The following is a 24,328-nucleotide window of genomic DNA, read 5'->3' on the forward strand; positions in this document are numbered from 1 at the left end:
TATTAAGGGTGGCCAACTAAGGAAGCACAGCTAGCTGAAGGAAGGCATGGAGGAGAGGCAGGGTGCTCTTCTAGTTTGATAAAATACCCTGAAAAAAACAGTTTATGGGAAAGAGTGTTTATTTCAGCTCACAATTCCATGTAACATTCCATCTTAGCAGGGAGATCAAAATCTGTGGTTATTCCTCCTACCTGTGCAGTACCAGGAGTCCCTGGAATAAGCATGCTTCTGTGGGATTGCTATGACCCAGAAGTCCACAGGAGTCTCTGGAATATTATTTTAGATGTATTTGTTTATGCTGTGGAATATTTTTTAATGATGCAAAGTTGTGTTGCATTCTCATTCTTTTATGTTGCATTTGTTTAACTCTGTAAAGCTGTGCTACATTGCCTGTCTAAAACAGTGGTTGGACTAATAAAGAGCTGAGTGGCCAATAGCTAGTCAGGAGAGAGAAATAAGCAGAGCTGCCAGGCAGAGGAAATAATAGGAGAGAAATCTAGGCTCAAAGAAGATGAGCTAGAAATGAGAAAGGTGAAGGAGAGAAGGACACCAGTGGCCAGTCACACAGACAACCACACAGATGGCCCAGAGTAAGACATAAAGATACATAGAATAAGAAAGGTAGAAAGCACAGATGCAAAATATAGCTAAAGAGAAATGGGATAATTCAAGTTAGAAAAGCTGGCTAGAAACATGCCAAGCTAAGATCAGGCATTCATAAGGAAGAATAAGTCTCTGTATATTTATATGGGAGCTGGGTGGTGGATCTCCGAAGAGTAAAAGAAACCAAATACAGAGAGGGGCCTGAATTTTGGGTCAGTGGAACAGCTTTGTGGTTGCTTTCTACCATTAGCTGTTTTCTGAATATGTGCCAAACCTTTCAAATGTGCCCCTAGAGTGGACTTTATTATCACTATTTTGCCTATAATGAAAGCACAATCTAGAGGTTTGCCTTTTGGTAACTGATGCAGTTTCGGAAAAGTCCCCTCTTCTTGCCACAGTTCCAGTCTCTGTGCAGTTCAGTGTCTGTGAGTTCCTGTAGAGAGGGGCTCTTATAGGAGACAGAAAAAATAAGCCCCCTGTCTTCCCATGGAAAGGGAGCTGAGAACAGCTCTCCTCCATTTTTCCTAGTCTGTATGTTCATTATGTTGCTACTTTTTCTCTTCATACCAGGACTAAGTGTGTTGCCTTGTTTTGAAACTTTGTCTTCTGGAGTAAAGAGAAATAAGGAAAAGGTAGACAGTCACAAAGTACCCTCTGGAACCTATTTTCTTATCCAGTAGGTGAAAATATCTTTCTCTTTCTTTACTCCCACCTTTTAAATATGCAAAGAAAACACAAAGAATTACTTTGGACTTTCAATGGAAGGAGAAGAGATTTGTTAATGGAACCCTAGGACAAAATAGTAATCACATTTTTAGATAGAGCCTCACTATGGAGCTGAGGCTGTTTGGGGGACCCAGGCTGGCCTTGAGTTGGTGACCTTCTTTCTTTTCTGTCCCAAGCGCTATGTTCTCGCCGGCAAGAAACACACAGGACACTCGGATCCTTCTGCAGGAAAGCTTTAATGCATCTTGAGAGTGGGAGAGCATAAGCTTACCAGAGCGGAGACCCTGAGCCAAGAATCCCGTTCCTTAATAAAGGCTGGCAGCAGTCGCCTGGGACGTGTTACCCTATGAATGGCTTCAGCTCCTCAGGCCAAATGAGCCACGGGATAGGCAGAGATCAAAGGAATGGAAATTACCCAGCGCCTGTGAAATAATTTACATTCAGTGCCTGCAGGCACCATCATTGTAATGGAGAATGCAGGAACGGCTCCCTACATATCCCCCTTTTTTTATTAATTAATGATAAGGCTTTATATTTTTACAAGCAAATAGGTCACCCATATGTTGAGGGATAGAGGCAGAGGTTGTACCTTCCCAATCAAATATTAAGACTGTGTACAAGAGTCGCCATCAGGCTGTCAGCTTGACCCGAAGCGCTCTCGACCTGTCCTCTGCCGTTTTTCTGGGAAAGGGAGGTTCGGGCAGGCAACCGTTATGCAGGACAACATGCCTCCCAGAGAAGCCTGCATACTAGGCAACTTCTCTGTGCGATGCCTTGCTCAACATCCCTCATGGGCTGCTCAAACCAGACACTCTACCCTGTGCAATGAGCCTAGGCTCCGGGTGTGCAAGAGCTGTCTGGCCGGCGGCCTATTGCTTAAGCATAGTTAGCCAAATATCAGTGGAAGCCCCTTATTTTAAAATTATAAGCGCTTGGGCGATAACCATCTTGTCTCTCTTAGTTTGAGCCTTGAGCTTACAGACCAGCCAGAGAAGTAACACCAATCCGCAGCAAACGGCTGCACCAAACAATCCCACCCCCACCCCTTAAGCGATGACAATCTCTCCGTCAAGGACAGGAGTTAATCTGGATAATAATAGTGGCTCTCAACTCCCGGGGAGAGGGTGGAGTTCCGACTTTTGAAGGTCCGAAGGGGCTCTTCGGGTGAGTCTTTTCGGGATCCACAGGGAATTCTCTTCATCCTGTGGAAAAACACAATAGCTCCCCTGGATCTTATGAGAATAGGATCCGGGCCTCTCCAAAGATCAGTTAAGATATCCTTTTATTTTATCATTTCCTTTTGGCCTTTCAGGTTTTGAGGTGAGACGCTTGGCCTCAGTATGGCCCTGAGCGTCAATGTTTATGAGGCTTTAAAGCCACAGGCATTCCAGGCCTCCAAGAAGTGTTGAATAACATGCACGGCCTTTTCCCCTATCAAAGACTGGGAAAGCCATCTGTAATTTTCTCCGCTCCTCTAATGGTAAGAAGGAGTCGGTACCAAATAATGGGGGTGTTGATGGAAGTACACCCGCTGGATTAACAGGCGATGGCCTCATATTTGCTTTCACTTTTGGCAGCCGATATCTATCGGGGTGGTATCTGTCCTCTTTATATCGTGCTGCCTCCTCCTCTAGCTCTGCTTCCTTGCTAGAGTCTAAAATCTCAGAGTCTGAGCTGCTCAGCTCCAAGGCCTCTAGTTTCATTGTAGGGCAGAGGCTAGGTTTTGAGTCTTTATTTCTCTTAAATTTACCGGGGTGTGACCGGTTATCCCCTATTTTCTCTCCCTCCTTTTTTGTTTCTTTTTCATCTAGCTGAGCTGTTTCCTCTAAAACTTTATCTCTTGAGCTTTCAGAGTCATCAGAGCTATCAAGATTTAAAGCTTTAAACTTATTTACAGAATCATTTAACAAATTATTCACTCCCTTGTCATTAGACATCCCAGGAGGTCCTTTTTCCTTACACACTCCCTTGTCAGTAGACATCCCGGGAGGTCCTTTTTCCTTATATTTTATTGTTGGGCGCGCCCCATCTCTCACTACATTCAGTTTCTGACATGTAATTCTGGACTTCTTTAAGATTGCTACAACAGTGAGAAAAATGGCTCCTAGTAAAAGCACAGAAGCCTCTACACTAACCTCCCAAAATAGCAACATTCCCAAGCCAAAGTCCAGAAAAGACATACCTCTCCGAATTTACCACCCTGCAGTTCTGAATCCGCCTTGTAGCCAAGGGGTCTCCGAGGTGCCGGCGATGTTAACAAGTTCAGCTTCCCGGGTTTCGGCACCAGATGTCCCGCGCTATGTTCTCGCCGGCAAGAAACACACAGGACACTCGGATCCTTCTGCAGGAAAGCTTTAATGCATCTTGAGAGTGGGAGAGCATAAGCTTACCAGAGCGGAGACCCCGAGCCAAGAATCCCGTTCCTTAATAAAGGCTGGCAGCAGTCGCCTGGGACGTGTTACCCTATGAATGGCTTCAGCTCCTCAGGCCAAATGAGCCACGGGATAGGCAGAGATCAAAGGAATGGAAATTACCCAGTGGCTGCGAAATAATTTACATTCAGTGCCTGCAGGCACCATCATTGTAATGGAGAATGCAGGAACGGCTCCCTACACTTTTCCCTCCTAAGTTCCATGGGCACCGTAGTGCCCAGATCAGCTTTCTGAAGAACATCCTTTGTTTTATCCATCATTTGTCCACCCATCTACCTATCAATCCATCTATCTGCCCATTTGTCATTCCAGTTTTTTTCATCCGGCCACATGATTATCCATAGGGCAGAGGATGAATGGCAAGAGGTGGCTTCTTCCCTTTACAGGTCTCACACTCCAGTTAGCAGAAGGGAAGAGTTTGTGTGATGTAATCCCAACTGGAGTAGGGCCATGTTGGCTGAGGTGATTACAGTAAGAGAAAACACATTCTTCCTTTTGAATGCTGAGTTCTAGAAATCAGGAAGGTAATGCTAAGAGCACTTCTATGCTCTCTGAAAAACCATGCTCTCTGTCAAATTAAGTATTACTAATACAAGACTATGCAGTGTGAGTAGGGTACTATATGGAGGCTCCTGGGAAGATCAGAGAGCTGGATGAGAGCACTGTCCCAAGTGTCTAGAATCTTTGGGTCTCACTGTTCAGATCTGCACTGTTGTGAGTGAGCCTGGATGTATGGTACCTGTGCTCTCTCTGACTCCCTCTGCTTCCTAATGTTGTTCTCTTTTTATTTTCAGATCCTGCAATTGTCAATGGAGTTTATTGGTCTGAATCCCTAAACAAAGTTTTTGTAGATAATTTTGACCGGGACCCATCTCTCATATGGCAGTACTTTGGAAGTGCAAAGGGCTTTTTCAGGCAGTACCCAGGTGAGTATGCCTAAGTTGACTAGCCTGGCTTCTTTGAATGGTGTTGTGATTCTCTTCACATTCCTGCCAAATAGTTTTTCCTTTCCCTTAGAAGAAAATGAAAGATTGGATCCTGTTGTCAGTGTACAGAATAGAAGCAAAAAGGAGATGCCTGTGTATGTGCACACACACACACACACACACACACACACACACACACACACACACACTGCATTAATAACAGAAAGTGTGTATGGCTTCAGCATCTTTCTCTGTAAACTAATTCATAGAGTAACCAATCAAAGCACAGAACTGGGCTGTGAGATGTACCACACAAGAACTTGGTTTCTTATTATTACTTCTGCTGTTATTGCTATTATGATGATCATTGTTGTCAAGTTGACTATTTGATGCAAAATTAAATTCTGACTAAAAGGTGTAAGAAATACAGAATGTGAACTTGGGTTTCCCGACTCCAGAGGTGGTTGACTCCTTGGAGTCAGAGTTTCAAAGAGCCAAAGCATGGCAGATGGTGACACCCCTCTAGAGAGGCCCCCAACAACTCCCCCTGGTCAGTATGTTCCCACTATTCATCTATCATGCCCATAGAACAGGTGTTCCTTCTGGGGCCTTCCTGGGTCTTTGCTTTGCAGTTGGATTTTAATTCTAGCTTAGCTTAAATTTTAATTAAAAGGGGAAGTTTTAATTTTGCTTACAAGTTGTGAAAGCAGGACTTGAGGCTGCAATTGTTCCAGCATCACAGCTGTAGGAATTAACAAGCTCAACCTAAAAGAACGGGGAAACACATACACACTCACTGCACAATCTTGGAGCAATTAAATGGAGGCTTTTATGTTTTCATTAAGTAAGACTAGGCACCTGATGTCTTTCAATGTTGCTGCACAGACACCATCAGCCTCTGCCTCAAGGAGTTGTTTGCTCTGCACACAGCATCTGTGGCCTGAGACTTGCCTGCTGGGGCATCTGCCTCCCCAGATTATTCAATTGTTCCCAGGGGCCCTGTGCAGCAGGGTACACACGCATCCTCATGGAGCTCACAGCCATTTAAGCAATAAGCATCCTATTACAGATAATGTTATAATAAACAGTGGACCATTGAAGTTTCAATGTCACCACTCTGCAGTCTGCCTTGATGTGTTCGATGGAGCAACCTTGGTACACATTGTTAAGGCTAGAACATGCAGGGCAAGCAAGCCCATCTAGCAGTCAATTGGATAGCTGGCCATCTGACCACGTGGCAATTGGAGGAGTGTGGAAAAGATAAATAGAAGCCACAAATCATCAGTTGTCTCCACCAGCAAAAAGTCCTTAAAGTATAGTTGCAAGGACATTGGAAAACAAAGGGAGTCAGAGAGTCACCATAAAGGGCTCGTATAATTGGGAGATTTATTAATAGATGAAGCTTCTGCTACTTAGACCACTTTAGTCAAAATGCTTGCAGTTTTTTTCCTGGTATTCTTGGCAGGATTTTGATTCCATAGAATGTGTGTCTTTTCTGCATTAATTAGTACATGGGAACAGTTTTCTGAAGGTATTTAGTTGCCCTGAATGATGTCATGTGACCACTGGCTATGGAATTGGTTCAAGATAGCACTCATCTCTTGCCTCCTGCTCATACAGTGAAGGAAAGCATGATTCGGGTATTTTAACTTAGATATTTTCCATATTAGGATGCTTCTGTCCATTTTTGCCATGTTGTAAAAGCAACAATTGGTACCAGTGTACCTGACCTTAGGTGGGATGAGCTTATTATCACAAGTGTACCAAGAGTCTAGGTTTATTACAAGCCTGAAGTGAGGACTTTCGACTCAGAGGGCAATCTGGGTAGTAGAGGTCAAGTTCCCCAGTCTGACCTTGCCAAGCTCTGTCTTGTGGAAAACACTTTTATCAGAACGTTGGGTTGCAAGTGACAGAGATACAGTGAAATAAAGTTTCAGCAAGAAACTTGTGTATACTTGAAGTTGCTTGTGCTGTTTTAGAGATCTGGTGGCTTCCAGCGCTTGGCAACACCCTTGTTTCTCTGGCACATGATCACCTTAAAGTGAGGAGCACTGCCTTCCACCTTGCAGGATTTCTCAGTGAGGATCGTGGGGGGTGTAGGAAGTGTGTGCTTCAATAGTTTGGATAAAAGTGCCTCTAATTGTGGGTATCTAGAATACAGGACTACTAAGCCACCTCTCAGGTAGTATTTAGTTATAGCAGCCCTGGTAAAGTAACGCCACATCTCAAGCTCAGTATGTTGTTTACCTACTAATGACCCCCAGGTATCTGCATGCCCTGGCATTGTGGCCCCTTGTGGTTTCTTTCTGTCTGTGTGCTGTCTCGCCATTAAGACTCCTTCTTAGGTCATTCTAGTTTGTGTCAAGTTGACCTGCACAGGGTCGTCATATTCTGTATCTATTTTTGTGCTGGTATTGTATTCTTTGCTAGTTTTCCAGCAGATTAATCTGATAGGGACTTTTAGAAAAACACCATTGTTAACAGTGCCTGTGGGGATTCGGAGAGTTACAAGCCCACATGCAGCACAGTGCTCCCATTCCAAATCCACCTCCTGTCTCTTCTTAGAAGTTTTGGGAGAGTGCACAGCAGTGAGGACATCATAGGAAGAAGACTAACACAGCCAGAGAGGGGTGGTGGATGACCCACAGTGTCTACAAATATGCACAGGCACTAACAACACACACAATGAATGTAAGAAGCATCCACCGAGCCCTTTGACTGGGTCAGCACATTTATTAAAAATAAAAAAAAATAAAAAAGGATTGTGTCTTTCTAACTATGCTTGACTTTCCACAAAACAGTGTGCCAGATAAGTTTGGAATAAATTACATTATGGCCCCTTATTGTGCCCCTTAAAGTAAGCCCCCATGCAGGTACCAGGAGAACAGAACACAGTGTCACTGTGGGACACACAGTTCCAACTCCAGGCTGTCTGGGTAGTAGTTTGGGAATGTTCTACTTTTCCAGCCAGTTATTACCATGTCATGATCAGGAAATGCTGCCCATTGTGAGTTGAAAAAGAAAAGGAAGCCATCAGTGCTATACTCTGAATCAGGAATTCCAGCCATGATAATAACTTTTCTGCTTTTTTTTCTTCAAAATTTGTTTGAAGTCCTCTAGCCATGAGCAGCACTGCTGGCTAAGAACAATGATGTCCTAACATGTTTTAAAGCAGTAATTCTTTTGTTTTTGTTTTTTGTTTTTTTTTTGCAGACTTTTTTATTTGAATTAGAAACAAGATTGTTTTTACATGACAATCCCGTTCCCTTCTCCCTCCCGTCCTCCCCTACCCCCTCCCCAACTAAAACCCTACCTATTACATATCCTTTCTGCTCCCCCTGGATGGTGAAGCCTTCCATAGGGTGTCATCAGAGTCTATCATTCCCTTAGGGATAGGGCCTAGGCCCACCCCTGTGTGTCTTGACTCAGGGAGTATCCCTCTATGTGGAATGGGCTTCCAGAGTCCATACCAATGCTAGGGATAAGTACTGAACTACTATAGGAGGTCCTGTAGATTTCCGAGGTCTCCTCACTGAAACCCACATTCCTGGGGTCTGGATCAGTCCCATGCTGGTATCCCAACTACTATCAGTCTGGGGACCAAGAGCTCCCTGATGTTCAGGTCAGCTGTTTCTGTGGGTTTCACCAGCCTGGTGTGGAACCCTTTGCTCTTCACTCGTCCTTCTCTGCAACTGGATTACAGTTCAGTTCAGTGATTAGTTGTGAGTGTCTGCTTCTACTTCCACCAGCTGCTGGATGAAGGCTATGGGTGGCATATAAGTCAGTCATCAATCTCATTATCAGGGGAGGGCATTTAAGGTAGCCTCTCCTCTGTTTCTTAGATTGTTAGCTGGTGTCATCTTTGTAGATCTTCAGATATTTCCCTAGTGCCTGAAATTCTTTTGTTTTTAAATGAATGAAAGTTAATAGATTTATTTATGTATTACATGTGTATATGTGAATATGGGCCTGTGTATGCATGAACATACCTGTACACATGTCACAGTGTGTGTATGTCAGAGGACAGCTTGCCCCAGGTGCTTATCTCCTGCTATCATGTGGGCTTTGGGGATTAAATTCACATTGTCAAGCTTTGCAGGATACGTTTACCTGCTAAGCCACCTTATTGGCCCTGAAACAAAAGATCATTCTTAAAATAATCAGATTTATGAGGAGAAAGTCACCCTTGGCTGTATCCTTGCTGGTTTCCAAACCAGGAGACTAAGGATGCTTGATCAGATTTATACATGGGGAAAAAACTGCATTGGCTTCAAGGCCCAGATTCAGTCTTCATTTCAGCATGGAAAGACATGCCAAATGTCTGAGTTTTAAAACAGGAGCAGGGAGGAAACAATTCTGAGGTGGGACCATCAGATCACATGGTTTCTCCCCAGCCCATGCTGTAGCCATAACCTCACTGGGTTCTGGGGCTGAGGCCAGATGCTGCCTAGAGACCATTGAATGATGCCAGCAGCTTCAGCACCTTGCTGGGCTGTGATAAATGGTCTTGGCTGTCTTTATCCAAAGCTGTGAAAGGAGCTAGAGTCACATCCTCTGTCCATAGACAGCATCTTGTCTCCATTCACTGCAGCTTTTTGAAGCAGGAAGGGAGGCCCTGTTTGCAGCAGGGCTACCACAGGAGGGTGCTTTCCAGAGCTGGATGAATAGCCAATGAGGAGCTCCTGGGTTGTGATTTTTTTCACCCCATCTATCTGGTCAGTGAAACAGAGCAGCCTTGAAGTACTGCAAATAACCATTTGAAGTCGAAGGGTTTCTCATAAACCCCGTTTTTCTTCTAGGGATTAAATGGGAACCAGATGAGAATGGCGTCATTGCCTTTGACTGCAGGAACAGAAAATGGTAGGCAGTGCTTAAACCTCTTAGTCAATTTTGAGAGAAAATTTAGAGAGGTCAGAATTCATGTTTACTTAATTCTCCCTCCATTTAGGTACATCCAGGCAGCAACTTCTCCAAAAGATGTCGTCATTTTAGTGGACGTCAGTGGCAGCATGAAAGGACTCCGCCTGACGATTGCCAAGCAAACGGTCTCCTCAATTCTGGACACTCTGGGTGACGACGACTTCTTCAACATCATCACAGTGAGTGTGCCCGCTCTGTGCTTCCTTTGCACTTTGGGTCACTTGCATTGTTACTGTTGGATGTGAAGGGTCTGGGGACCAGAGGATGAAGGTTAGTTGTGCCCACTGAATCAGGGACAGTAGAGGGTCTTCCAGGGACTGAGAATGCTGTGGGATTCACTGCTTCTTTGAGGTTAGCGAACAATCTCTCCAGCCTTTTTTTTGGAATGTTGGGAAAGAAATGTAGCAAAGCTATCCCATGGGATGCCAGAATTTCTCACATGATAATGAACTAACTTTAAGCCAGGTCAGCCCCATGTCCATGATGGTAAGAGCAGGAAGATCAGATACTGAAAGATGGGGAGTAGCCTGCTCTTCATAAATACAGCGTCTTCCCTCTTCAGCATTCCAGGATGTAGGGCCTGCCATGGGAATATTCTCTCAGAGAAGAGCTGAGATAAAGTGTCAGTGAAATGTCAAGGGTCCTGAGACTGTCAGGTGGAGACCAGAGAGCAACCCAAGACTGGGCAGTGACAGACTTGTAAGAGAGATCTATTGCATTGTGGTTTGTAATTTCTTTTGTTCTCTCTCATTTGTTGATGTGATTGTCATGTCCCTATGTCCCTCCCATTTTCGAAGACTTCCCTCTGTTTCAAAGATTGCAGTCACAAGGAACTTAGCCCTCCTATAGTGCTCAACTGGGCACTTGGATGTGGTGCACAGGTGTGTTTGGAATGTGTGTCTGTTTGGGACATCCTATGTCCTATAGCAAGTGACAATGGAGGCAGTGTGGAAAGAAACACAGAGCCTGGGCACTAGAGTTAGGACAGTGCTCTGGTCATGCTGCAGCTCTGTCATGTGTGCCTTCCCATACTGTTGGACAGAGTATGTTGTCATCGAGTCCTGTGTGAGAGCAGTGTCTGCAGAAACAGGTCACCAACTTGTGCTCTGTAGGTCAAGGTGCAAGTGTTAAGTGGCAAGGATGTTGTTTGGGTACTCTCCCACCATGTTTCTGACAACACCTCCAGACTAAAAGGCATAACCACAAAGCAAAGGAACCAACAGCTGCAGGTTTTAAAGGCCATTGAGATGTAGCAGCAAGATGGTTCAGAGAGTAAAAGTGCTTGCCACCAAGCCATGAGTCAATCCCCAGGACTCATAAACTAACAGCACAACACAACACCACCTTTTCTTTTCCATGGCACATGTATATATGTGCATATCCATGAGCACATACGTGCATCTGCCAAATAAATAAGTCCAATACCAATTTTAAAGCTCGGAAGAGCAATTGGAAAAGAAAGAAATCATTACCTAACTGAAGTGTAGAGGTTGTTTATGGTGTATGCTCAGTCCCTGGAACAATGCCTGAATCTCTAGCAGTGGTTCTCAATCTGTGGGCCTTGACTCCTTTGGGAGTTTAATGACCCTTTCACAGGTGCTGCCTACGACCATCAGAAAACACAGATATTTACATTAGAATTCATAACAGTTGCAAAATTAGTTATGAAATAGCAACGAAGATAATTGTGTGGTTGGGAGCCAGCACAACATGAGGAACTGTACTAAAGAACCACTGGTTTCTAAGAGTACCCACTGTGCGAAGCCCACACCCATAGATGCTCAGTAGCTCACTATGTTGACCTTTTGCTCAGCTCTTTGCATATGAAGGCAGAAGTACGGAGCAGCATAAGTCACTGTCTCAAACTGGCAGTCAGAAGAAGGTGCATACTGCTGCCTCCATCAGGTCAGACTTGCCATACACTAGCTCCTGTGCAAAAGCAGAGAGGATGCAGCTAGTGCCCTTGGCCATCTTACCATGAAGATACTGAGTTCAGGGCCTCAACCTCTGCAAGAGGCTTTCAGATCAAGAGTGCATTGGCTTTCTAATCTGGATTTCCCCTAGTTGCCAGCCTCCATGTGACTATGTAAATGTGCTGGGATCCTCACATATCCTGTAGCATTTACAGATAAGTAGCAACACATTCGAGACTATCTTTCCTATTAATCTTTAATTATGTCTCACAGAAGTATCAGGAATCCACAGAAGAAGGGGAGCTAACTAATTACACCCTACATCCTTTATCTGTCAGAATTTATTGTTCAGTTAACACGACCAATCACATGAAATAATCTATATAAGTTCATTAAGATATACTGCATCAATGCAATAATGAAGAGAGGGTGATTAAGATAATTAAAGGGAGACAGCCAATTATTATGGAATAGTTTGAGGAAACTATTTTTCTTTACTCTAAATCATCCCCTTATAGAATAAAGTCAATTGGCAGTTATGTTAACCATCACCTTGCATGGGTCCATTAGTTTTCATCACAAATTAAGACGATCTGCAGAGTTATTGTGATGACTAGGAACTCTGATTATTTTTACTTGAACCCTTATGATAGAATCATGATCTCCATTCCACCAATGTGTAAATGAATGGATCAGATATAGTAGTGAATTCACACTAGAAGGCAATGATTAACTCCAACTTTCTATGGTGATTGCTTTTGAATGAATAAAACCTGTAAATCTTTTTGAACAATTCAGATATTTCATTCTTCTTTCAATTGATACAATTATTTCAATTTTTCTATACATGTTTCCATATACTTAAAAAATATATTTTAGTATGTGAGTATCTTTGGATGTCAGAGGGCAGACTTCAGGAGTCTCTTCTCTTCTTCTAGCATGTGGATCCCGGGAACTAACTCAGTCATTTAGCTTAGCAGCAAGTGTCTTTACACAGTGAGCCATCATGATGACCCAAGCCCACTTAAGTTTTCTACAAACAGGATCATATTCTAGAGAATACCTAGTAATTTGTCTCTATTATCTTATTTTAATTAAATGTATTTGTCACATGTAGTTGACATTGGATGTTTACCCAAGCCTCTTTGTTGGCTATAGATTTATGTTACTATTGTGCTGTGAGGCCCTCTCATCTATTTGAGAGTGTCCCAGTGGATAAGCTCGCCATGAACTGTAGCACACTGATGATAATGTGTGAGTGTTTATGAGGTTGGGTGTGCATTTGATTGAATAGTATTGACACATGAAATTGCTACGCCAGAAAGTATTGCATCAGTCCTACCACAGTATCCACCAAGTAGGGTAGAAGTTTGCATGCTCAGTGACAGTTGGAGGGCCCCTGCTATTGGTACATTCAGAGGTGGCAAGCTTCTCTCTTGCATCCCCTTGAGTTGTATCTCCTGGTACTCAGTGTATCACACTAGCTTTGATTTACAGACTCTTATTTTCCTACAGCTTTTCCTCCTGCTTCCATCTTGTACACGTGTCTTCATAATATGTTATGGGTTTTCTCAAGTCTTTTTAAAATGGTTACTTGCTTGAGGGCACCCCAAGAGCTAGTGGTTGCAAGTGCATACAGGAAGGTTTTTGCATCTCTGTGCAGAATGCCCTGCATATGTGAGTGGGTTGTTCTTGCAGAATTCTGCTGCCCAAGAGGACATCCCCTTTGCAGCCTTTGCTGTATGGCCAGTCTCTCTTTACTTGTCAGGTGGATATTTGAGGAGACATCTTAGAGAAAGTCAAGAATACACTCCTTATTTCCAGTGCTGGAATTCTTCATGCACTGTAGGGTTTTGTTTAGGCAAATCTAATTTATCATTGCCTTTGATTTTTCAGTGTCATGATGCAGGAAGGCAGGAGGATATTTAAATAATAGGAAAGATCTTTCATGGCCATTTGAATCAGCTTTATATTTCATTAACTTCATTGTCAAGTGTAACTTATGTATTATATAGAAAAATCTCATAATGTGGGTCTTTCCAGAGAATAAACATGAAAGGATAAATAAACATTGTTTTATCTTTGATGGGCAGGATATTGAAAAATCTATCTGGAGCTGATGAATTAACTGATAGAATTTATAAAGAACAGGTGAAATAGAGAGGTTTTGTACAGTTGGAGTTAAAATTTGAGGTTAATTTATGACATGAAAAGAGCATATTTTTTCTCATTCACTTTGAAGGCTTTCCCCAAGCCATGCATTAAATGAACAACATTATCATAAAAATGAGGATGCTAATTCCATCTGCTACTGGAAGTTGAGAAATTATTTTACAGAAGCCTAGGTCAGACATTAAAAACACCACATTCACCAGGTTGATATTGTGAAATCAATTTAAAGGCCTCCTGCAGGCCAGGTTTGTGCAAAATGGTATGGAGGAGAGAATCATTTGCTGGTTCATCCTAGAAAATTCTGATACATACTCTGTTTTTAATTCAGTTTCTTTTTTTCTGAGAACTAATTCTCCAGTGCTCTGCCTGCTGTGGCCCTGCTCTCCAGACCAGTCACTGTTGTGCTGAGGCACGGGTTAATCTGCTTTCCTTGCTCATTGGGGCTGTACTGTCAATTACAGCCAGTTGTGTTTCTGACTTCAGAGGATACTTTTGTAAGCTAGAAGATCCTGGGATACAGTGTGTTATTGAAAATATTTTGGGTCTCTGCTTCCTTCCATACTTCCTACATTTTCATCCTGAATGTCATTTAATTAAAAATAAAGCAGCAAAAATGTTAATGTATTTAATTGAGTCTCCTTTGCATCAACTTCCTGAAGTGGAGCAACGAGCCTTCCTCCATTGCTTCCATGAGCGAGCCAGTAATTTAATATTATGGGCTGTTAATAGAATTCCAGAGTCTCTAGGACATACTTGCTTATTTATTGTTTGCCTATCAACCTGTTGTTTGGAATTGGGTAGACACTCATTTTTTAAAAATTTTATTTATTTATTTATTTGTTTGTTTGTTTGTTTGTTTGTTTGTTTTTTGAGACAGGGTTTCTCTGTATTGTTTTGGAACCTGCCCTGGAACTCACTCTGTAAACCAGGTTGACCTCAAACTCATAGAGATCTGCCTGCCTCTACCTCTCTAGTGCTGGGAATAAAGGTGTGCACCACCAACACCCGGCCTATTTTTAATTTTATTTTTCAGTTTATCCTCAGCTTTGTGTCTCTAGTGACTTTCCCTGCATTTTTGCTTCTTTGCCCTTTTGTTACTGTGATCAGTAAGTGCTCGGTGTTAGGTGCTGAGCCATCTCCCTCATCTCCCCTGAGATTGTGTGTGACTGTCTGATGAAAAAGCCCAGGAACAAGGGCTCATAGGACAGTGAGCCCAACACCTTGTGGGAAGGAGCCTGGCAGGGAAAAAGATAGAGCATGCAAGCCATGGGAGACTCAGTGACAGCATCTTAGAAGTTGATAACCAGGCAGGTATTTGAAGTGATATAGACATTAGGCATAAGCCACAGGTTGGGTCAAGGATGGAAGGAAGAAGGGGTTTACTGAGAAGGCAAGCAACATTTTCAGGTTGTGAAACACACCTCCCCACACATCCCCAAGCGCACACTTGAGGAGAGAATTGACTGTGTCTGGAGCTTATTAGGATGGGGGAGGACATGGGGGAAATTGGGTCAGAATAGTGCTGGGAGAAAGAGTCAGACTGCATTGAGAGAGTCAGGCCGTATCACACAAATCCAGTCAGCTATGTGCATGACATCATATAGAGTCTCAGCTTCCAAGGTGATATGGGGAAACCTTCCTAGAAGTGTCTCCCCTCTTACTGGGTCTTCCCTCATCCCAGTGTCTAGGCAACTGATAGTCTGTTCCATCAAGTCTGAAAACTGTATTGTTCTCTTCCATCAGGTTGGGCAAGCTGGCTGCTGGCCAGCCCTCAGGCTGTGGTGTGCACATGCTGACAGAGGATATGATTCCTACTGCATGGCCATCTCCTCGTTCTCAGATTCTCCCCAAGAGTGCTCTGTCCATTCAAGGACTGAGGTTAAAACTTGACTTTCCCAATAGCCTTCTTTCTGAGAATTGTAATGTGCCTATGGACAGGAGATGGGAAATGCTTACAGAGGTTGAACAGAAAGAAGGAGAAGACACATGGTGATATGTTTGTGTACCTGGTCATGTATTTGGCAGTTGATTGAGAGAGGGACATAGTCTCTCAACAAGAGCTAAGATGTAATCTAATGAAGACTATGGTGGCCTGATTTGAGTTCAGAAGGACCCTTTCAGTGTGAGAGATAAGCACTTTTTATCATGAAAATGAAAAGCAGAGATATGAGTATGTTCTTTTACAAGGAAAAGGCAAGAAAAGCCGTCTATGATCACTCAGTGGTGATGGTCATGAGCAGACTAAGCCAGTGTTCACATGCCTGGCACATAGTAGGCGAATACTAGTTCAGTGATCAAATGGGGGAATGAAGACTTATGTGGTATACACCTTCCTGGGAGGGATCTAGCAATACCTTTTCTTCTAGTTTGCTAGAGACCTGGATCCCTGGGAGAGCTCAGAGTGTGGTGTGGAGTGTGGAATAGAACCCCAGGTTCCTGTCTTGGGCATTTAGTTGGTCATTTGTGCTCAAAGGAGTAGCACTTTATCTCCCACAAATGTGCATGCAGTGTTCTTCAGAGGAAACCAAGAGGCCATGGCCCTGCTCCTAAGAGCTCCCTCCCTTCCTTATCCCATCTGCCAGTCTATCACTGCACATTGCATTCCCATGCCAACCCCTTGCCTCTTCTGTACACTGAGCATGCACATTTGCTGGCCTGCCTCTTCTTCCTTCATGCCAGGACCTGGAGCATGCTCATTCATCATCCTCTGGCAGGGGTAGGGACTCCAGATTTCTCCAACTCAGACCCTGTGGCTCATGGAGCTGCAAAGCCTTGGTCAAGCGACCCAGCTTGTATGTGGAGAAACCAGGGACTATTTGTGTAAACCCAAAGAGGAAGCCACAAGGAAATAGGAAGGGAGGAGAAAGCTTACATCTACTGAGACCAGTGTGTTATGTGACAGGTTTAAGCTCTGACAGTAGTTGTAGCACTTTGCCTATTCCCTCAGTATGTGGCTGGCTTGCTGGCCTTGACCTCTTCTGGGCCCCTCAGGCTCTTCTGTCCTACCAAGAGAACTCCCCCAGAATGTGCAGGAAGGACTTGGTACTTTGGTGGGAGGGTGTGGTTGAAGACCTCTAGGATTGAGTCCTGGTTATAGGAGGAGCTGAAAGCAGAGTACAGAAGAAATTGCACCTATAAGGGTGAATGGTGGCATCTTCTTTCTCCTTGGGATACTGACATCAGCTTGGCCAAGTAGGGTTATTGTGCCCTAGGGATAGCAGTGACCATCTTCAGTTATACACTAATGTAACCATCTAACACCATTGATTCAGAAAACAGAAATCCAGGAAACTGTGTCTGTAACCCCCATGCCACTAGAGGGAGGGAGAGAGACAGGCAGATCTCTTGAGTTCTTTGGCCAGCCAGTCTAGCCAATGAATGACCTCCAAGTTCAGTAAGAGACTAAATAAGAGTCTAAATAAGTAAAGTGAAGAGTGATAGAGGGAGATACATAATGTTGACCTCTGGCCTCTGCATGCATGCACACGCATGTGCTGCACACATACACACACACACACACACACACACACACACACACACACACACACACACACGGACACGGACACGGACACGGACACGGACACACGGACACATCCACAAGAACATATCCATATACATCCCTCACACATACACATGTACACAATAAAAGAAGCAAAGACATCCAGGGAGCATCTGTAAACATGTACCAGCTGAAAAGGTAGCCAAATGGGGGACCCACTGGAGCTGAAGAAACACATCCATGTGCAGGGCATCCTTTGCAATCCCATGGGAATTTGATGAGCTTGTGTGGCCAGTGGGCTTTCTTGATTCAACTGCTGGGCTTGTAGCACTCCTCTGTACACATGGCCACATTCACTCTGCACTGTGATACAGACCAGATTGCTGGACCCAACTCAGTCCTGATGTCGTCAGGGGAAATTAAGAAACTGCAAGCTTGGATGATGCCACTAACAAGCTGGCTGGGGTTCAGAAGAATGGATTCCTCTACTTTGGGTACAGTGTGTGCAGTGACAGTGACCCTGGTTCTGATTACTGCTCATGTACCTTCATGATGAGGAAAAACTTTTCTGGTCTTCTTTGCTTTTAAGCCCCTCCTACAGCCCCCTGCCCTAGCATCTGCTAGCCTCTGTATTAGCAAAGTGTATTCATTGAGATATGTCACCTCCATCCCTACATCTCTGCAGGTCTACTTTGATTGTTACCATAGATTAGTAGGTATAGGGATGTGGGATCAGTGAGGTTTAGCCCCACAGTGTACATAGCAGCACAGGACTGGGTGCCAGCTGTCCTAATGCTAACCTTGGATTCCACAACCATAGGAGTTGCCTTTAAAAATGTGTGTTAGGAAGAGTATTGGTTAATTTTTTTTTAAATTACCTGGAAAATGGAGGGATAAGATCAAAAACAATGCTGAGAAGATGGCTCAGTTGGTAACATGCTTGTCCTTTCAAGCCCCGGGGCCTGAGTTCAAATTCCCAGAATCCACATTAAGCCAGGTGTGACAGAGTACTTTTTCCAGTGCTCCTATGGAAAGATGGAGTGTTGAGACAACTCTCCACAAATTCCTCTCCAGCTAAAGTGGGGTGTGAATTGGTGAATGACAGGATCTCAATCTAGATTTTAAAAAGTCAGGACCAACATGCAAGGTTTTCTGATCTCTACATATGACTATGATATGCATGTGTGTGTGTGTGTGTGTGTGTGTGTGTGTGTCAGACACACACACACACACACACACACACACACACACACACACACACTATACACATTATTTTAAGAAGAAAGAACCAAATTGGGACCCTTAAGACAGAATAGCTGAATAAAGATTGAAAGGTTACTTCCTGATGGAAGTATCCAGAAGGAGGGCAGATGAAGCAGGGTCCTGTGGTTCAGAGGTCAGCAGTGGGAGACCCATGCTGGCCCCATCTTCTTTTTTTTCTTCCTTGACCTGTTCTTTTCATCCCTTTGTGTTACTTCATGGTTGTGAAGTAACCACTGTAACAGGCCAATAGCACCCTAAGGAGGAAGGAAGGGATAGGCATCCACAGATAAATTTTCTTTTGGTAACAGGAGCAAGTCCTAGAAAAACATACTAGAAGCTTCCCTTCTGTTCTATTGTCTGCACATGTTTCACTGGCTAACCCTGGCAACAAAGAAGCTCTGTAAGCAAGTATCTAATTTATAGCATAGCCGGATAACTGTGATTGGCTAAGACCACTTATGCTGCAAAGATACTGTTGCCCTGATCCAAGTTGGTCATCAGCAAGGGAGGTAAAGAAAGGAATGGCTGCCTCTCCAGGAACTTCCAGTATCTCTGCAAATGCAGGAGAACTTTGGTGAAGACCTTCAAGTTTATCTGTGTAGATGCTTCCTGAATCTAGAGGTGACTTCCCTTCCAGTGGCCAAATGTCACACCCTGTTCCTCAGCTGCTAACTTCAGCATAGCAAACATCTATTTTTTAATTTTATTTAACATAAGTATGCACAATATACGTGCAGCTTTAAGAATCATTACAAAATGAACATATTTGTTTAATCTGCTGACCATCTCCATATATAGAGCATTGTCACAGGCCCCCAGGAATCCAGGACAGAAGCAGTCTCTGTCACTACCCCCCTTCAGCAGAGACATGCACCACCTTAGAGAAGTTGTCCAGCAAAGAGAACTTAGCTTAGCTTAGATCCCACACTTGGCGGTAGGGAGTGGGGATGATGCACATCCATATTTTCTCAATACTTCATAGGACGAATGAAAATGTCCAGATGCATTTGCAAGATGAAGCAAGGGACAAAGGTGAGCCTGATGGGAAGTGGAGGAGCCTCGTGGCGGAGTGCAGAGGACTTTGAAATCCTGAAATCAAATAGCTGTGAAGTCAGATCATTTGGACACAAATCTGGACACTGTTCCCTACTCACTGATGTCTTCTGTAGCTTATTCTCCCCTGTTTCCCTGTCTACAAAGGGTGAGCTATTGGAAGTACTTGACGCTGAGTCAAACTACAGATGAAACTGACCTTGAATTTGAATAAAGGGAGGGCTCCATAGCAACTAACTGCCAAGAGCAGCACTGCTCTGGTCCACCCCTTAGGCAGCTTCTCTGGATGTTCTGCTGATGCATCCACTTACCATTGTAGCAGGTGTAGGCATATCCTTGCAGGTATCCAGAGTGAGTGCCCCAAGCTCATCCTTTATTTCACTCTGTGGTTTGCTTGGCCTTTCCATGGTGCTTGCTGATCACAGTCAAATCCTCAGCCCGATTTTGTTCTAGAGTGGATGTGAGAGATACTTCTAGTCTTCCCTCAGGAGCTTCCCTTGGCTGTTAAATTGGAAATACCATGGTGTTTTCACTGAATAAATGAATTGTGGCACCTACTGTGAGCTTAGTAGTTCAGGACAACAATATGTCTGCCGCACAATTGGTCTCAGCCAATCACAGTATCAGGTGATGAGGTAGCACGAACTGAGGGTGGGGCTGGGTGCTGGGTGCTCCTGGTGACTGAAACTAGACATTATGTGGAACAAACAGGAAAGAGGCTTGGAAGTGCCTCTCCTGCACCTGAGGGTTCTTCCCAGTGGTATGGGACTGGACCAACCCAGAAGATGAGCCTGGGTCAGCCAGGGAAAGCAGAAGTCAGGCAGCAGACCTCCTGGCCCAGTTCTCAGTGGTGGAGGTCAGATGGAAAAGATGAGACATGCGAGGGACAGAGAACATAGGCTGACAAGAACATGCCTTTTTGTGGACTAAGGAGTGAAGATACTTGAATGGTCAGCCAGAAGCCATCAAAGCCCTTGGAAGGGTCATGTGCAAAGGACAAAAATTAAGGGTCATAGCCTGGATTGCCAGGGACCCAAAATGTTGGAGAGGATAGATATTTGCAGAGATAGATATTTGCAGATACAAGGCATATGGCCAGAAGCTGCCCCCCTCCCCCCACCACATACACCTTTCCAGGGCAACTGAGAATATCAAGGCTGCTCCTTTCCCCCATTATGGCCTCTCATGTATGTGACCAACACAAATTATCTCTTGGTTCTATGGAGGTGAGGCTGGAGCTGGACCTGGACCACCCGATCCTTCTGCTGGGGTGTCTGTCAGGCATGCCTGTGTGAACTCCTGTCTGCCCAGTCACTGTTAAAGGATGGACAGTTAGCAGTAGGCACCATGCTGTACTCCAGCCTGGGCTCTTTAGGTTTCTCTTAAACAAGTTTGTCTTTAGCATTTGATTGCAATTGTCCGAGTGAATGGAACCTGTAATTAAGCTGACTTCCTGTGTGACTGTGTAGCCTTTGACTGTTAACTAGTATCCTTTGGGTTCCTTATTCATTGTTTCCTCTTGGTTGTTTCTACCTTTTGCAGTATAATGAGGAGCTTCACTACGTGGAACCTTGTCTGAATGGAACCCTGGTGCAAGCGGACAGGACCAACAAGGAGGTAGGGGCTGCCTCTACTCAGGAACACCAGGGACCTGGGAATACCCTGTCTCTGTTATTGTGATTGTTAATAGTTCTATCTTAATTCTTAAGATCTCATTGAATGTAACGTGTATTCACTGAGGCTGTTGCAGGTTGTAGAATGTTCAGTGAGAAGCACATATAAAATCATGATGGTAAAATAATTGTACTTTATTTAGCTGCCTGCTACTTCTGAATCTATCGGATTGGCTTTGTTTTCCCCTGGCCATAGCAGATCTTGTGTGTGCTCAATGTCTCTGTTGGCACCATAGAAAGAATATGGTTTTTAATGAGATCTCAAGAAAAATTGAATCCACTTCTTATTTCTCTGTTCTCATATGTTGCAATGGATTGAAGCATCATTGGGGTGTCTTTTAAGATAACTTTTCTTCAGTGGGGTGTAAGCCTCACAAGAGATGGCTGATATGTGGATTGTTATATCCTAAATGTTCCAAGAATGATTCATTCATAAGTACTGTGGAATATAATGAAGATGTGTTGAAGGAAAACCTTAGGAAATGTGATTGAAGGTCCTATTAAAATTTGAGCCTTATAGAAAATTTCTTACAACAGACTTCTATGATGCTATATCATTTTCCCTGGGGCAACTTTTAGATTTACCAACCCAACTATCACATCTCCACCATTCCTCCTGTGTAGCCCCCATGATAAGTCAGACCAGTAAAGGTCTAGCTGCAGCCTTGTTATACCTCACAAGACTCAAGGATAGCCTTTCCCATGTTCTTTTACTGGACTCTCCACAAAGAACTTCTCTTCTTCTAGAGAGCAGACCCCCATGTGGGGACAGAGGGTAATGGTCAAGGTGGGCTTCTCTGGAGCACCAGACTAATGCTACAGAAAAAAAGCCCTGGCCCTTGTGGAGAGACAGATTGGTGTTGCCCTAGAGGCAGGTGGGGCTTAGGAATCTCTGAGGGAGAGAATCACAAGAGACAGGGAGGGATTCATTCTTGCTGACACACACAAGAACAAATAGCTGAGCTTTGGACTAGGAGGCAAAGACCCCCCACACCCACATGCACAAAACCCTTCATTTTTACAGGCAAGAAATAAGAACAGAGTAGTTCAAAGAGTAAGTGCTCCTTGAGGATGTACATTTGTAGAAAATGACAAGCCTACAAATTTCTCTAAGCATTTTCCCTTTGTCCGCTGCCTGGATAAGGAGTCCATCCTTTTCTGATGCTTCAGTGTTTGCCACGAATAGGTTCCAGTAGATCAAGTCTCCATTGGAAGAGAAAGATGCTTAAATGATCAAAGAATGGAGAACATTGTGAAATTTGGAAGTATGAAGGCTTATATACAAGACAAGGACTGGGTGAAGGAATGGGCTAGGCATTTGTTTGAAATTGTCTTTGAATTATTATTATAAAAACAAGAAAATTAGAATAGTTTTGAATATAAAAAATCAATTTAACTGTCTGATTCTGTAGTATGGAAGAGCTATATATCAATCCTTCCTCAGATCCCTGGAACTCTGTGTATAACTCCAGTGAACAAGTGCAGGATGAACCTAAAGAGATTCAGGGGAGGGTGAACTGGCTAGGGGCTGTCAGACTGGAAAATATGGAGGTGACTTTTTTACCTGGTTACCTTATTGAGCACTATTAGTCTGAAATTGAACATCTCAGTCTTTTGTTCAGATCAGCAATAGAAACTCCACTTGCTTTTTGTGACAAGACCACTGAAAACCTTTGTTAAAGCAGCTTCTCTACTCCAGTCAAACAGAAAATCATTCTTTCTGTTAAAAAAAAAAGATTAAGAGAATCAAGAGACCCATAAAATGCATAATGTCCAGAACACTCCCCAAAAAAACAAAAGAAACAAACAAAAAACAAACAACCAAAAACCCCAATAAATTCCCATGTCACCTCAAGAACAGAAAAGCCACAACATGCATAAAAATAGACAATCAACAGAAGCCTGTGATGACACAAATCAAATGTTGGAATTGCAAAGATGTTTCTACTAACAATTAGGAATTCTCCTGAAAGAAATTAGACTACCTAAGCAAAGAAGGAGAGCTACAGAAGAGAGCTGAGTGGGAACTAGGGAAAAGAAAAATACAGCATAAAAGAGGAACTTATCAGCCCAGTGTCAGGGAAGGTGAGAGCAGAGAGACTCAGTAAGTTTCAGGGTGGATTGATGGAGATCTTTCAGTCTTAACAACAGGGAAAGTAGACTGAAACACAATGAACAAGAGTCCTGGAGACAGGCCAGATCATAACAAAAGAGCGAGCATCTACAGTATCACAGTTCTGGGAGAGAAAAGAGAATGGGACCTGGAATATGTTTATATTGGCTGAAAAATCTCTCCACCTAGTAAAAGAAAATAGCTTACATATTCAGAGGCTGTATGAAGAAAAAAACCCAAATAGGATAAGCCCAAGTAAATCTGTGTCAACCTATGTCATAAATATAGTTAGAAAAATACCTTTGAAACAACTAGAGAGAAAGGATATGTTGCTTGCATGAAATACCAATGTGAGTGATAGCAGATTTCTAATGAAATCATGAGGGCAGAAAGAAGGACAGCACTTCCAAGTACTAAGTGATAAGATTATCAAGCAGAGCTTGCAAAATGAAAGAGAAGGAAGCAAGGAGAAACAAGATAATAATAAAGAACAGAAAACAATTAATTTAGAAAAGAAAAGAAAACAATAAAACTCAAAACTTCCTCCTTTCAAACGTCAGTAAAATTAATAAATATCTTGCAAAACCAAAAATAAAAAGAGAGAAGACAAATCAGAAATACTGGAATAAAACAAGAGACATCAGTACTGATCCTGAAACCATTAAAAAGACAGTAAACAAACATTGTGGACAACTTTGAGCTTGTAAATTCAACAACTTACCAGAATCAATTTAATAAAAATAGATAGTTTAAATAGTTCTATAATTATTAAGAGAAACTTAATTTATAAATTAAAAGCCCTCTCCTCAAAGAAATTTCTAGGCCCAGGTGGTTTCTTTAGCAACTGGTACCAAACACTTTAGAGAGAAGGATTAATACCAATTTTACATAGTATCATTTAAAAAATAGAAAGGGTGTCTTCCAGTTTCATCTCTGTTGTTGTGATGAAACATTCTGACCAAAGCAACTTGGGGGAAGAAATTACTCATTTTAACTTAAAGATTACATTGTATCATTGAGAGAAGTTGTGGGGAG

General features: G+C 43.2%; 1 protein-coding gene across 1 annotated transcript in view; it reads left to right on the plus strand.

The window, feature by feature from the left end:
- Cacna2d3 (calcium voltage-gated channel auxiliary subunit alpha2delta 3) overlaps positions 1-24,328 on the plus strand; it is an 804,511-nt gene that overhangs the window by 367,952 nt on the left and 412,231 nt on the right. The window contains exons 6-9 of the mRNA XM_027389601.2: positions 4,556-4,687; positions 9,487-9,547; positions 9,636-9,786; positions 21,050-21,124. Of these exons, the coding sequence (XP_027245402.1) occupies positions 4,556-4,687; positions 9,487-9,547; positions 9,636-9,786; positions 21,050-21,124 (419 nt within the window). The remainder of the gene's footprint in view (positions 1-4,555; positions 4,688-9,486; positions 9,548-9,635; positions 9,787-21,049; positions 21,125-24,328) is intronic.

Source organism: Cricetulus griseus, assembly GCF_003668045.3.
Source record: "Cricetulus griseus strain 17A/GY chromosome 1 unlocalized genomic scaffold, alternate assembly CriGri-PICRH-1.0 chr1_1, whole genome shotgun sequence".
In the NCBI taxonomy this organism is placed as follows: domain Eukaryota; kingdom Metazoa; phylum Chordata; class Mammalia; order Rodentia; family Cricetidae; genus Cricetulus; species Cricetulus griseus.